The 14,638-nt window shown below is 49.5% G+C and overlaps 2 protein-coding genes across 4 annotated transcripts; both read right to left on the bottom strand.

Moving 5' to 3' along the window:
* Positions 1-73: 73 nt before the first annotated feature.
* Positions 74-8,782, bottom strand: GGA2 (golgi associated, gamma adaptin ear containing, ARF binding protein 2). 3 transcript variants are annotated; one of them, XM_015876927.1, is made up of 17 exons: positions 8,668-8,776; positions 8,263-8,347; positions 8,028-8,103; positions 7,472-7,570; positions 6,760-6,883; positions 6,242-6,345; positions 5,720-5,800; positions 4,938-5,075; positions 4,403-4,484; positions 4,048-4,167; positions 3,614-3,781; positions 3,317-3,372; positions 2,870-3,018; positions 1,954-2,123; positions 1,049-1,218; positions 807-917; positions 74-336 (listed from the first exon to the last, which is right to left on the bottom strand). In XM_015876927.1, the coding sequence occupies exons 1-17, from the start codon at positions 8,699-8,701 to the stop codon at positions 229-231; spliced, it is 1,875 nt and encodes a 624-aa protein (XP_015732413.1). In that variant the 5' UTR covers positions 8,702-8,776; the 3' UTR covers positions 74-228. The 3 variants fall into 3 exon arrangements, with proteins under 3 accessions (XP_015732413.1, XP_032303469.1, XP_032303470.1); XM_032447578.1 differs by lacking the exon at positions 8,028-8,103 and having other exon boundaries at positions 8,668-8,782; XM_032447579.1 differs by lacking the exon at positions 8,028-8,103 and having other exon boundaries at positions 8,263-8,457; positions 8,668-8,708.
* A 55-nt stretch (positions 8,783-8,837) lies between these two features.
* EARS2 (glutamyl-tRNA synthetase 2, mitochondrial) lies at positions 8,838-14,590 on the bottom strand. The gene is made up of 9 exons (XM_015877004.2): positions 14,468-14,590; positions 14,185-14,340; positions 13,472-13,661; positions 12,756-13,228; positions 11,816-11,924; positions 11,508-11,661; positions 10,719-10,849; positions 10,052-10,187; positions 8,838-9,454 (listed from the first exon to the last, which is right to left on the bottom strand). Exons 1-9 carry the CDS (start codon positions 14,499-14,501, stop codon positions 9,371-9,373), a joined length of 1,467 nt encoding a protein of 488 aa, XP_015732490.1. The 5' UTR covers positions 14,502-14,590; the 3' UTR covers positions 8,838-9,370.
* Positions 14,591-14,638: the final 48 nt, after the last annotated feature.

The following is a 14,638-nucleotide window of genomic DNA, read 5'->3' as shown; positions in this document are numbered from 1 at the left end:
ACGCTCCGCCCCCACACAGCCCCGTTCGCTCGCTCCGCCTCGGGGGGCGTTAATAAACACGAGGCCAGGCCGGTTCCGACAACAGCTTTGGTTTTATGCAGTCACACAGCGCACAGCAGGGCCGCGATCAGCCGGACACGGGCAGCACGGCCCAGGCCTGGAGCCGTTCTGGTGCTTTGGGCCCCGATTCCCCCCGATGCAAACGGCGATATCTGCGCTTATTGAAGTTCAGCTGCCCCACAGCTCCGCTCCGGGAAAGCCGGTCACCTCTCCCTCCTCGCTGACGGGCTGCACGCCGTGCCTGAACGCCAGCTTGTACTTTAAGCGGATGGGATCCTGGGGGAGAAGAAAGCAGAAAGGGGCATGTCACAGCTGCTGCCTCCTTCCAGCTCATCCCTCACAGCCCTGCTGCACTGCATCACCCTCTGCAAGACCCAGATGATAACATAAGAGCCATGGCACATGATAACATAAGAGACCTGCACAGGCCACACAGCTCATGCTTGGAAATCCAGGCCTGGCCACCCCCCCTCAGTGTTGGGATTCTTCCTTACATCCATTTTCTGACTCATTTATCAGTGCAAAGATGACACACACAGCCACACCATTAGTTGCTGACAGCTGCAGAGTGTCTCCCAGGTGCCATCCCAGCACCTGTACAGACCACTGCAGCAGAAAGAATGCCCTCCAGCACAACCCAGCTTGTCCCTCCCATAAATCTCCTTGCAGACAGCACTGCCCCTGCCCTTCACACAGATGCATTATGGCCACATTCAGTGACCCAACGCAGAACCACTGCCACGTACTTTGTGTGGATTGGCAAGCAGCAGGACCTGAGACACCACTGCTGGGGGAAGCAGCGGGCTGAAGGCTGGGAGCTCAGAACCGGATGCTGGTTGCAACTTTATTTTCATGGTCTGAAAGAGAAAGCAAAAGGAAATCTTTTGGTCCACACTGAAATAGAGCTGGGAGTACTAAGAGAAGTCTCTTCACCTTCAAGACATTTCTGAGTAGTCCCACTCCATTTTATTCGTTATAGGCTTCTTACCTTTGGGACTGCAGCCTGAAACACAATGTCCTGAATTGGCTGAGCTGATGTGCTCAGCATGGAGAGAACCATCACCAGCACATCTGGTCGGCCTGGAGCTGGGTCTCTGGAGAAGTGGAGCATAGCTTTGAAACCATCCTTGTCATACACTGTAAGTGGACAGATACTACCTGCCAGAGACAAAAGGAAAATAAGAGACAAAGCATGGATTTCCCCTCTCTTCTGAGGGCAGAACAGTGAAGGTAAGCTAAGATCAGCAGAAAGGAAAAATTCATACAAACTGTTACTTGCTTTAGCAAACTCATAGGCCAGGCAGAGGACAACAGTGGCCTGTGATTTATATTTCACCTCCAAAGCATAGAGAGGAATCTACATGTCATAAGGTATGAGGTAACTGGCAGCTGTCAGTTAAAGAGATGAGCTACTAATCCAAAACATATGATGGGAAAAGCAAAAATACAACACTTCAGCAGCTTACAGGACTTAACCTTATTACTGGGGTAAATCCATAGCTGACCATCACCATTCAGCCCTTCCAGAATCTGCTAAATCCTTAACTTGAGAGACTGAAGTCAAGGCAGAACTGTCTTCTAGGACCCATAAGTATCTCTTAAGCCTCTAGAGAGGTATTGAAGTTTCACAGAAGATGTCAGGGTCAAAGAGTTTAGAAGCACACTAAAAAGATTAGCCAGGGCATGAAACTTCTGACTACTGAGCAGGACATTTCCATGGTATCATTCCTAGCTCTTGCTCAAATTCTCAGATACATTACACCCTTCATAGAATAGTCAGTTTTCTCCAGCTGACCCTCAAAGCATGAAGCTACTTTGGCTTGCTTGCTCCCCTGCAAAATCACAGGAGAGCTCTATTAAGCAGAGCTGGGGCACAGAAATCATTGCACTTACTCGGTGTAATTGAAATTAAAGGGACAAAAAGGTTTGCTAGAGAAGCATCATTGGAAGCTGGATGCAAAGAGGCAGCAGGCTTCAGCTTGTAGCCTAGGCTGGAGAATGAAGGATCTGCCATTGAGCTATTTGGAAGATCTGGAAAGGGCAATTTCTTTGGTGATAAATCCCTGGAAAGAAAAGCATGTAGAAAGCTTATATTAACTGTGGAGATACACGGTATAAACCATCCACTGCTGAGTCCCTGTTTGCATTCCCAATCCCTCATCCCTTTTAGGTACAAAGTACAAACTTACTCTGAGTTCCTACGAAGTTTAAAAACTGCCTCTACTTTATATGGAAGACACTGCTGTTTCAGCACTCACTAAGGCAGAGTCTTGTTTCTGTTACAGTCATGAAACTTTGTTATGCAGGCTCTCTGGAGCTGTCAGTAAGGTTAAAGTAAGCTTTAGCTCAGTCAATGTAAAAGGCTAGGAAACTCCACAAACACTTCTTGGAGTATGTTCTGTCAGATTGGATAAACTGGATATGCTTATCATAATGGTCACCTGCTCTGAAGACCTGTGGATGATAAATGTTAGTTTCCAGGCATTCCTTAGAAGCCCATCTTGTCAAAGCCTGAAGAAAAGCTGGAGAAAAGAGATCTGACTTGGATGTTTTTGTTCCTTTAGCTCAAGAATACCTTGTTGCTAAGCCATGAGGTTTGTTCCACCAAGTTTCTGACCCTGTGAAGGTCCAGGTGTACAATTGTTCAGAATTAGAATTAACAGGTGCACAGCTGCTGCTTTAAGAGCCAGTGCATGGATGGACAGCTTGCCATCATTACCCAGTTGTAGCTAAAAGGTTTTTCCAAACCTCGCTGCTGTAAAAGCAGTACTTCTCCAAAGTCAGACTGTACTGCATAGAGCTTGCTTACGAGGATAATATCTTTGTCCTGGGAGGTGGAGAGCGCTGAACGAGGCCCTGAAATACAATCTTCTCTGAGCAGCTGCCTTCCCAGCTTTCCTCCAGTTCCAGTGGCTCAACAGCACTTCCATTTTTACTATATCCATTGTGTACAGCAGCCTGGAAAAGAGGCACTTTTGGTTCATGCTTCAGATCACCAGGAAAATCAATCAATTGATCAAACCCGTTCCACTGAAACTTTATTTTTTTTTTAAATACACATAAGATTAATTAAAGTAGAAATAAATTTGAGTAATCTGGTTGCAAACTGCAACCCATCAATTCACTGCACTGCAGGAGTAGAAGGGTGTAAGATAAATAAATAAATAGGCTGCTGGTGAAAGATGGGAGATCAAGAATCCCATCCAGTGTTTGTCCTTTGTGTTTTATGGACTATCCATAGCTGAGGATCACTCACCTCTGAAAAACCAAAGTCAGGCGGTGGCTCCTGTAAAACCAGAGAGTCGCTGAGATCTAAGAAAGACACCAAAAGGCACAGATCAGTTACAGAAAATAAGTTGTTTTCCCACAGCCTCTTCCTTCACTGTCTAACTGCAGTTTGCCTTTAACACCAGTAAAGCAACAACACTCCTAAAAACTTCCCCTAGCTAGAGGGACTATTTTAAGACAAGCACTGAAGTCAAAGTTCCATATTTATTAAGTACTACAGGCTCTAGTAACAAGGCTAACACTGTACTGAATTGTACATACAGACCTAATGACTTCAGCTCCTCCTCCAGCAGACAAGCAGAGGTGGTGCTGCTGTGTCGGGAGGCAGAGGTGATGTCCGAAAACTGGTCTGCAGGAGACTGGGACATGGCCTCCAGCTCAGAGAAGTCGATCAGTGTGTAGCTCTTCATGCGCCTTGGGGTCATTCGATGTGCTTTGGAAAGAGCAGGACAAGTTATAGAGATCTCCTGAAAGCAACAGTGCACATGTGGCTACAGGCACATGCTAAGGGACTCAGGTGAAGAGCTCCAGGAACATTTTCATTCAAACGCATGTAAAAGAAAATAGCTATGTAATAGTTTCCATGTGCTTAAGGGTTTTGCCCACATCTGTTCTCTGATAAGTGGTCCCCTTCCAGACTCCGCTCTCCCATGAAATGCAGGAGGCAGAGCTGTCGTGGAGCACTGTGAGGTTCTTTACCTGGTGTATCAGAGGTGCTGCTGGCAGAACATTCTCCCCCACCATCTTCATGACTGCCTACAGTCTGCCTGTACCGTCCCAGCACCTGTGTGAGTCTGTCGTTGGCCTTCAGCAGCTCAGCTGGAAAATAAGAGAGCAGCAGTTATTTAACTTTGGGCTCCAAGTGAAAATTAATAGCTTCTTTGGGGACGAGTAATTCTGTGCCACTTCCCAGACACAGTTTATCATTCCAAGTGGAGAGGTTTGGTAGCAAATGCCTAAGCATTCCTTCTATAAGAAAAAGAGTACTTCACATAGGAAATGAAGTTAAATGAACGTAAATGCTAAGAGCTCCAAGGACAGCGTTGGCTCTTACCTAAAGCCTCATCATCATCAACTGTCTCACTGGCCAGGCGGAAGAGCAGCGGCCTGAGCTTCTCACAGCGCTGGAACAGGCTCTGGGGAAAGAAACATTCAGTGGTCAGTACTTCTGAAGCAGACCTGATCCACAAAAAAGGAATCACAGTAACCAGAGTACAAGTCAAAGAGACAATAGCTTTGAGCTTCCTTGATCACATCTCCTCACACCCACCTAACCACGACTGGGCTAAGGGAATTCCCATATGTTACTCCACTGTTGGAGGAAGACTCACTTCCCCATAAGATACCACAAGAGCAGCTGATCTGAACAGAAACTAGAATTTGTACAGCAAGAGACAGTTTCATTCCAACTTCATTTCTCAGATGAGAGGGACTATCACTCACCAAGCACACTGGAAGTTATTCCTGCTACGATAATGCTCTTCTCCTGCAGAAATGGAGTGCAGCTTGCTGCCAATTGAATCCCATTGTCCCAGGCCCTCCCAGTCACAATTAAAAGAGCCTCTGATGCATGAAAAAGGAACACCTACCTGGAGCGTTTCATGGTCAGATTTGGGTAATTCCTGTCTCTTATAACCTTCCAGCAATTCATCCATTCGTTTAACATTCTCAGAAACTTCACTGATTGTATTCTCTCTTCTGGACACCTTAGCTGACTTTTCTTGCTCCTTTGAAAAACGGAATAAAAGTAGATAGTGACTCAACTAATACCGACAGAGCGTGTGCATGTCTGGGTCACTCTGGATCACTCTTGGCAGGGGCAGCTTCCTATAAATGTGTCACTACAGACAACGTATGGCACAAAATCCATAAAGAGGCTCCAGAATCAGCCCTGTGCCATATAGAGGTGTTGAGAAAGAAGGCAGTACACCTGCCCTCCTCAGGGCATTGGGCAGCATGTGCTGGTGTACAGGGATGCATGATACTATAGGCATAAAGAAGCCTACAAAATTAGAGCTGGGAATTGATGGCTTCTGCCACATAGAAAGGCACTCAAAATGACTGCAATGAGGTTTTTTTTAATCAGAGGTGGGCTGAACCTTTCAGATGGGAAATGAGGGCAAGACGCACACAGTGCCTACAGGAGAAAGGCAGTTCCCTACAAATGCAGCTCTTTTCACCTGGTAACCTAAGTAGTTCATCTGAGTCTGATGTTAGGTTATGGCTCCCACATTACCACCCCCATTAATGCCAGGATGGTGGCAAACATTCTGGATGTCATACATAGAACATAAAGTCACAGGCCGAACTGCCAGGTTCCCTGCCATCCCTCCTTCTGTTCTGAGGGGCTACGGCTCCCATGGACACCCACCTCCTTGATCATGCTCTTGATCAACCGGTTGGCAGCCTGCAGGTCCTCAGCATGATTACTCTTCAACAGCCTTGCTAGGAGCTGTGATGGGAAACCATTGTACAGCAGTCAGCAGCATTCTCTAGGCTCTTTGTTGGGTACACCCCACAGGTACACACCCCAGTACTCAGGGACACCCACTGTCAGCGGCTCAGTGCAGACAGCTGAGAACAAATGACTTTCTGGCATCAGGAGTGTGAGAAAAAGGGGGAGTATGGCCGAGCCCAGGGCAGCACAGAACAGTGCAGTAACACAGCACGGGGCAGAAGAAGGGCCCAGAGGGACCTTCCCTCTGAAATGCAAAGAAAACTGACTATTTCTGTAAAAATGTTTCACTTTTGACCAAGCAATGCTTTCTGATGAAATATCACAATTTCCCACCTGTCGTGCAGCAGAAGCAACTGCATTGCTCTGAATATATCTGCATGTGCTCTCAGCAGTAAAAATCAGAGGGGGAGCAGGAAGGAAAGCCTTAAGGTTTACCTTGGATTTCTCTTCATCAGTGTCAAAGATGGAGTTCTGAGGTCTTGGAGAAGGGGGAGGTAAGATTTTGTCCTCTGGCAACTTGGGGTCTTCTTTTACAATCCCTGGAATGATAAACAATATGGGTTCAGCAGTGCCCGAGCTGCCACAACACAATGCTCAGCAGCATGCTGGTCCTGCACCCAGCTGAGCACCCACGCCCAGCAACAGCATCCCAGTGCAAAGAGCCCCTCAAATTGCTCTGTACCTTTTCACCACACCCCAGGGGTGAGCACTGTGAGAACAGCAGCCACAAGGCTGGAATGGCTCAATACAACCATTGTTGGGTAAATCTCTTTACACAGCTACGGGCATCTCTAAGCAGCCCAGCAGCCTTGGAAGCAGCCTTTGGCCTTTCCCCCTCACACATAATGTCTTACAGAAAAAGCTGAGTCACAAAAGCAAAGAGGACAGAGAAGTGTGGGCTGAAGCCACGTGACCTCAAAGTTAAGAAGGAAACTGAAATAACAGAACTGAACCTTGTTTCTTCAACATCTGATAAGCATCCCGGATTTTAACTTCCTGAGGAAACCAAACCGTCCAACTGAATATTATTTCAGTCACTCTGGACTTGACTTTTTCTGATGACCAGGTTCCATAGTACTGGGGAAGAACAAAAATGATAAGAAAAATAGATCAAAACTGAAGAGTCTGCAGCATGTGTGGCATACAGATCTGGCCCCAAGTTGCTTGCACGCAGAGATCAAACAGCAAATGGACTCCCAGTGCACACACAGTGCTGTCAGCTGTGTTTCTTGCAATACATGAAACAGTGTGCACAGAAGTGGCTGTAAATAAAAGCAATGCTATTGCCCGTGTGCCAAGGTCATTAATATAACATGACAATCAACAGGAAACCATTTCAAAGACTCTCTGATCAGTTACTACATCTGAAACCAAAACTTTTTCAGCTCTTTTAGTGAAAATAGCCCTGTGCTTTATTCAGGCTGACCCTGCTCCATGAGCACAGCCCAAGCTTGGCTACCTCCTATGTAGGAAAGAAAGCGAGGACAGCAAGAGTTACAATTACTACTTTCTTTACAGGGAAATTCACATCCACTCCTTGTGCTCGGAGGCACAGAATAGAAACTGTGCTCTATTTCTACATGACATTCAGTCTAAGCTTTCCCATCCGGGCTGAAACACACAGCACATCCCCTCGTCACATGCTGGGCAGCCACAACCACCCACCTTTGGGGACAGCACTTTAATCAGCTCATTCAGAAACCGGAACTTTGCTATTTCATTGTGAAATTTCTCACCGCAGTTATTCACGCACGTCTCCAGCACCTGCAGAAAAGGAACCAGTTAGAAAACAGAGCCATACACACACAGCTTAGGGAATTCCTAAAGACTTTGTTACTACGATGTTACATCTAAGGCCTTTCTGTCACTGTGTGAGTACAGACACAGAGATACTACAGAAGTTACACAGCAAAAGTATCTTTTCTTCACCCAACCTTCTCAAGGAAGGTGCTTTAGACCACTGTGCTGTCCTCCCCTTTATTAATAACTTCTGGAGCTGCTGACCCTGAGGCAATAGCACAGGCACAACAGCTGCAGCCACAGAAAGGAGCCAAAGAATTCACTCCTGTTTCTCCATTCATCTTGTGACCCAAACTAGGGTATACACCCACGGGAAAAAGAAACAGGGGGGGGACATCAGGAAGAAAAAGAAGCAGCGGTCTCACTGCCCCAAGCCCGCAATCGTTGCTGCCTCTCTTCGCACGTGGCCGAGAGCACTTACTGTCAGCGCATGGAGAGCTTCCACCTCCTGGGGCGACTGTATCTTGTGTGCCAGCAGTCGCGCTGCCAGCGGTGGGCTGCGGAGCAATAGAACGAGGTCAGCCAGCCCTCGAGATAACCCAGCTCTGCCAACTGTGCCCTGCGGGGATGAGCGATCGCCCGAGCCGAGCGCTGCGACCTCCGCAGCCCAGCCGGGCCCCGCACCCGGCGCTGCCGCTCTCCTTCGCTCTCCTTACCCCTCCGTGTCCGCGTTCAGCTGCGAGCAGAACTGTTGGATGCATTCCCATTTCTCCTCGGGGACACTTGGATCGGTGGCTTCATCTTACCCGGGGGAGGAAAGAAATAAGGTTTCGGTGTGAGATCGCGGGGCCTTTATGCGAAAGGCAGAAATAGAAGGCAAGCGACGGGCAGGAAGCGATCATCAGCGACACCTGCGTCAAAACGCAGTGCTGAGCCCCCCATCCAATAGCCCAAGGTGGGAGCGGAGCTTTCAGCCCCGTAGTGCGGAGCCGCGGAACGCTCCCATCCCGGCCCGCCCCGCCGTGCCCGCAGCCACCGCCCCCAGCCCCGCCGTTGCAGCGGCTCCCGCAGGCACACGGCGGCCGTAGCGCTGCCCGCACCCCATCCCCGCCCGCACTCACTGAGCCACCGCTGCAGCCGCTCCGCTCCGGCCATGGGCTCCCGCTGCGTCCCGCTCCGCCGCCCCGCCCGCTCCCGGGGCCGCCCAGGAAGGGCTGCACTCGGCGCAGTCCAGCCCCCCCCCCCCCATCCCCCGCCCACCCCGCCCAGACAGCGGTAAGACACAGTAAGGTGTTTTTTGGTGATAGCCATCACCAGAGCTATTTAACACTTAGAGGCCGGCCCTCCAATAGGAAAAGTTCCACGTTTCAGCTGAATCGCGTACACTGCACAGTTAAAGTCCTTTCTCCATATTCTCCATAGCAGCAGGTAGCAGCTGCTCACCACCCCCTCACCCCCCCCAGACAGTGTTCTGGTGCTGGCTGGGCTCCTCTAGCTGTAGGGCAATGCCCAGAGCAAGGTGGGCAGCTGGCACGGCACTGCCTTCCATCTGTAGGCACTGAACTGCTGATAGAAGTCTCTGGGTCCCAGCCAGAACACTTGGCTGCTTCCACAGGGTGACGGCACAAGGACAGACCTCTCTCTGTATGCAGTTCCTCTCCCACACAGACTGAGTGTACAGACACACAGACACCCGCGTGGCCCAAAGCCCAGCACATCTGATCAGAGATAATCGCACTGTCACCAAGAAGTCCAGCTCTGGGATGATGACAGCTGGTACCCACACCCTGCAGAGCCAGCACTGTCCATGCTGTGGGTCCCACGTTAGCTGGAGAGCACTCTGTGTATCCTTCCACACACTTCTCTGGGGCCCAGCGTCACCATCATCTCAGCCACGCTTGGTCCGTGCTGAAAGCACAGAAGAAATCATTGTACAGATGGCAACTTACACTTTCCAGTACAAAAGGCTGTAGCAGCAGGCAGGAAGTGATAAGTGACAAGCTATCAGATTGCTGCTAGACCAAGGGCGGGGGTTTTGTTAGCAATCTCAAAGTGAGGTTTTGCTCTTTCTTCCTGAAATAAAATGGTCAAACTGAACCAAAAAGCAACCCTAGAGCCTAAGCCAGAAGCAGGCAGTGAAGAATGCCTCCTGTAGAACTTGGGTTTGAACTTTGTACAGCAGATGAATGCAGAGCATTGCATGAGATCCTCTTATGGCATAAAACTCACAAGGTTGCTAACGCCCTCTACAGCTGGTCCAGAAGTTTTGCTAACTTCAGGTTTGCAAGCAGCATATTCATGCCTTAAAAACACCTTTCTGGAACTGTCAGAACAGCCATTTCATCCAGAACTGCTTTATGTCAGTGCTTTCACTCCTAACAACAACTGACATAAATTCTTGTAATAAATCCAACCCAAATGCCAGTACCTTGATAGCACAGAAAGATGCTGGTTAAAAACTACACACACAACCATGAGGTCCCAGCACTGGAATTGGTTTTTTACCTGCTGCCCACTGATAGCCATGCGGAGGAGCTTCATCATGCTGCTGTACTTGGTCTCTCTGGTCTCCTTCTGGATGTTTCTGAGGTCTTTGTTCAACTCCTCGATGGTCCAAACAGCTGCTGGTTTTGTCATAAGCCTTTAGGAAATGAGTAATTCAGATTTCTGAATAAATACAATTTGTAGAGATGCGGGAGTCATTTCTGGCAGCATCAGATATAGACAGCAGTACTATTATCTCCACAGGAGAGGCATGATTCGGACATTTAAATTACCATCACCTGGACTCAGTAACCACTCAGCTGTGACAGATGACTGGGGGCAATCAGCTTTGCAGACAGCTGAAAATAAGAGTTAATCTTGCAGCTATTGCCACCTCAGCTTCTCTCTGAGGTGTTTGGGGCTCATTTGCATCAAAAACTTTGACCTGGTATACACAGAATCTGGGCAGGAAAAGAGATTGACACAGCATCCCTCCCAGCTACAAGGCATGGAGCAACAAAGGAACATACAAGGCAGAAATGAAACACGTGGGCAAAACCCCCACAGAATTCCTTGATACAGAAGAAAGGACCTAGCAAAGGTTGGACAGACAGTCTGCCATCCCAGTGATGCTTCTGACTGGAGAGAAATCAGGTGTGTGTGTACAGAGCTGCAAGGAGACACTTACCCTAGGACTAGCTTTCCTATTTCATCTACTTCCACAGATATTGTCTGTAGCTGCTCTCGGGACACTGAGGGCCTAACCCACAAGTAGGAATAGTTGTCCAGCACCAGGTCCTTCAGATGGATTATGTGGCCCTGGGGAAAGAAAGCAGAGCTGGCAAGACCAGGGGTGACAGTGACAGTTTGGGGAGGGAAGAGACCCTTCTCCCTGTGCTTCACAAACAGATGAAGAAGGTCCCAGCACACTGCAGCCTTGTGCTTTGAGCCTGTTTAGAAGAAACATGAACTGCTGACATTTTGGCCGCTGTTTTTCACACCCATAACTGCCTGGTGCACACAGAGATACAAAAGCAGCCTGAAGGGTTTGGTACCAGTCCTGCACAGCACATGCAGCTGACTCACTCTGTCCCTGGAAGTGGCTTGCCACACTCATTTGCTGCCTCTCATGAGATGCACAGGGAGTCACATGGGCAACCCACAGCAAAACCTCTGCTGACAGACGGGGTGTCTGCCTGCCCTTACAGACGTGTTTTACTCCCCTCTGCCATTGACTTGAGACCAGGGCTCCACACACCCGGGTGCCATTAGTTGAACCATCAAGAGCTTCATCCATCTCTGCTAAGCAGTCGCTTTGACTTTGCTTTCAAAGCACAGAGTAGTAGCAACACAAGCAGTTTTACACTGCCCTATTAGCAAAAAACCAGGCGTAAGCTGCCTGGCAGTATGAGGAGTCTGCTCAGCCCATGCTCCAGCCCTCCACAAAATGGTAACACCATTTCATCACTTCTCATACTTTTCTCAGCAGAAGGACTCGCTCCACGTACTCCTTTTCCAGAACCTCCTTATCCACTTGTTGATCCCCATAGACCTGCTCCACCAGCAACTGCAGCTCTCGAATTAGCTTCTGCCGTAGCCCTTCATTCTCAATATGGCGAGTGAGGTGTATCCTGGACAAAGAGAAACTGCTCTGGGTTTTGTTCACTCTAATCATCCCCATCTCATATTTATCAGTTAAAACTAGAACAGTTGGAAAGGCAACATTACACCTTGGACAGACATCCGACAAAGTATTAAATATTTATCTACCACTGATATTTCTACCTGTTGAATTCTGGGAGTTGCTCAAGATCCATTAGTGCAGAATGGGTTGTAATTCTGCTTATTTCAAACTGTGAGATCAGTTCCTCCAAAGTCCTCCCCATCTGTTTCTCTGCAAAATAATTCAGCAAGGTTATGACATCCATTCACTCTCCAGCAGAAAGCTGGAGTCGTTGCTTTTCATTAGAGAAGGCAAGATCACTGCTGGTACAGCAGCACAGCTGAGGGAAGAAAGTGAGTTAGTGAGAAAGAAGGGTTTCTTTCAGTGCTAGGAAGAGCAGGGACATACCCTGGCAAACAAGAGGTAACTTCTGGTAAGCATGCACAGGAAGCTGCCCCTTCTGTAAAGCAGACTGATAACAAGGAACTAAACCTGGGACATTCTGCTTTGCTCTGTTTCACCCCTTGGCAAAACACCCCTTGCATCACTCAGCCTGACAGAAACAGTACTTGGCCAGGAAGCTTCCCTGCCCAGCAAAGGATTCATACCCAAGCAGAGTTCCTGAAATATACATGAATGTGATACTCACACAGCCAAAACAACAAAAGGAATAGTTGACTCAACTACTTGTGGTCTTTCAGGTCAAACAAGAAATGTGAAAGATGTAATACGTGACACTGCAATTATTAACCAGAGATTACAAGTTTTTCCAGGACTTTGCAGACAGTTTAATCCCTCTGAGATGAAAGTTGTCCTGGGTGAAAACACATTAAGCACCTCTCAATTTGAATGGCCGAATACAGACAGAAAGATTCCCATCATCTAGTCCTGCAAAGGAGCTCTGCAGAAGCTGTGATGGCATTTCAGTGACAGAGGCTCACTCAGACCGCTTGCCTGACACCCACTTTCTCTTAATCTTCCAGAATACTTAAATAAATCCATCCCTCTCCCTAAAGTCAGCCCCAAGGGGTTCCTACTAAGCAACAAGCCTGCTCTCATTACCTGCAAACCCAGAGCCGCAGTTGGTTATCATGTCCAGCAGAGCCTCAGGTAGGTAGCCCTCCTGAGCAAAGCGCTCCAGGAAGATGTCCCCCTGCCTCTTGGACAGCTTACTGCCATCCTTGTTCAGAAGCAGTGGAAGGTGCCCAAACTGCGGGGGGTCCCAGCCAAAGGCTTTGTAGAGGAGGAGGTGCTTGGATGTTGAAGTAAGCCACTCAGTTCCACGCAGGACGTGGCTGATGCCCATATGATGGTCATCCACCACATTGGCCAGGTGGTACGTGGGGAAGCCATCTCCCTTGAGGATCACCGGGTCACCCTCCACCTCTGCCACCTCGTGCTTGTTCCAGCCATAGACCAGGTCCTGGAAGGGCTCCACACCCCGCTCCAGTCGGAAGCGCACAACCCAGTCCAGGCCCTGTGCCAGCTTCTCAGCCACCTCCTTGTGTGTCAGGTGGCGGCACCGGTTGTCATATCTTTGGGAGAGGAGAATGGAGGTCTAAGATCAATATAGGCCAAACCCACCAGCGTATTTCACATCCCCAGCACTCTAGACAGACTTATGACTTTTAGCTATGATCTGCCCACTGTGTATCTATACAACACCTCCACTTTCACAGATCACTTCCCTAAGCCCCTAAGGTTGAGAAGACAACCCTGCTGCCACACACTTTGCCCCACATTTGGGAGAAAGCAGGGCAGATTGGGCAGTTTCCTACCGTGGGGTCTGCTGGTTGCGCAGGGCCTCCTTCCTCAGCAGCTCCAGGCGCTGTGGGGTGCAGAAGCAGCGATACGCAGCACCACGGTCCAGCAGAACTTCACTGGCAGCCCTGTAGTGCTCAAGTCTGAGGGACTGCTGGTAGGGGCCAAAGGGACCACCACGGCGAGGGCTCTCATCAGGAGGAATGCCTGGAAGAGCCACACAGTGAACCTAGAAAGGGTTCCAGAATCCCCTTTCAGTTGTAGAACTCAAGGAGGAAAAAGAAAACAAAAAACACATGGAATCAAACACTTCCAGAGCTCTTCTGGCAAACACCCGCACACAAAGAATGTACCAACATACAGTGGGTCTGAGTGACTCTACTCTTTCTGTGTGTCTCCCACATACAGGCCCTGTTAAAGCTGAGTTGTGCCACTGCCACAGGTGGGAGCGTGTGTGTCAGACAGCGCAGACCAACCTGCTGGTCAGTCCTACACAGCTCAGCACTACGTTATCATTGAACCATCGGATGGTTGGAAGGGATCTCTAATGGCCAGCTGGTCCCACTCCCTGCACTGGGCAGGGCCACTTATAGCTCAGAGCCCCCATTCAGCCTGACTGACCTGCAGGGATGGGGCACCTCCAGCTCTCAGTGCACACAGTGTTGCTGTCTCACCATCCTTATTTTAACCAACTTTCGCCTTAAATCTGACACTCAGCCTCGGGGTTTACCTGCCCATTGCAGCATGTCCTCTATGCTCTCAGCAGCCCCGGGCACCACCCGGCCTTGGTCCGTGTCCTCCACTCTCAGCACGAAGCTCCCCCGCTGCTGTTTGGCGAAGATGTAATTGTACAGCGCGGTGCGGAGCCCGCCCAGGTGCAGGAAACCTGTGACCGTATGTAAGGCACAAAGTACAATGACTGGAAAGAAGGAGAACGGGGCACCCCCACAGCCCCGAGCCCAGCCGGACCCGCACCATTGGGCCCGGAACCCCCTTATGATACCAGGCCGTACCTGTGGGGCTGGGCCCGAATCGCACCCGCGCCATGCCGACACGCCGCTTCCGCCCGCCGCGCTCAGCCAATCCGCGGCGCCCATCAGCACCGGGGGGCGGGACTTCGTGCCCAGGGGTGGATTGGAGGAGGAGATCCGATTGGTGGGAGGAGCGGGAGGCGGAGCTGCGAT

Source organism: Coturnix japonica, chromosome 14 (genome assembly GCF_001577835.2).
Source record: "Coturnix japonica isolate 7356 chromosome 14, Coturnix japonica 2.1, whole genome shotgun sequence".
Taxonomy (NCBI): domain Eukaryota; kingdom Metazoa; phylum Chordata; class Aves; order Galliformes; family Phasianidae; genus Coturnix; species Coturnix japonica.
The sequence above is the reverse complement of the archived record's forward strand: the minus strand, read 5'-3'. Positions and strand labels throughout refer to the sequence as shown.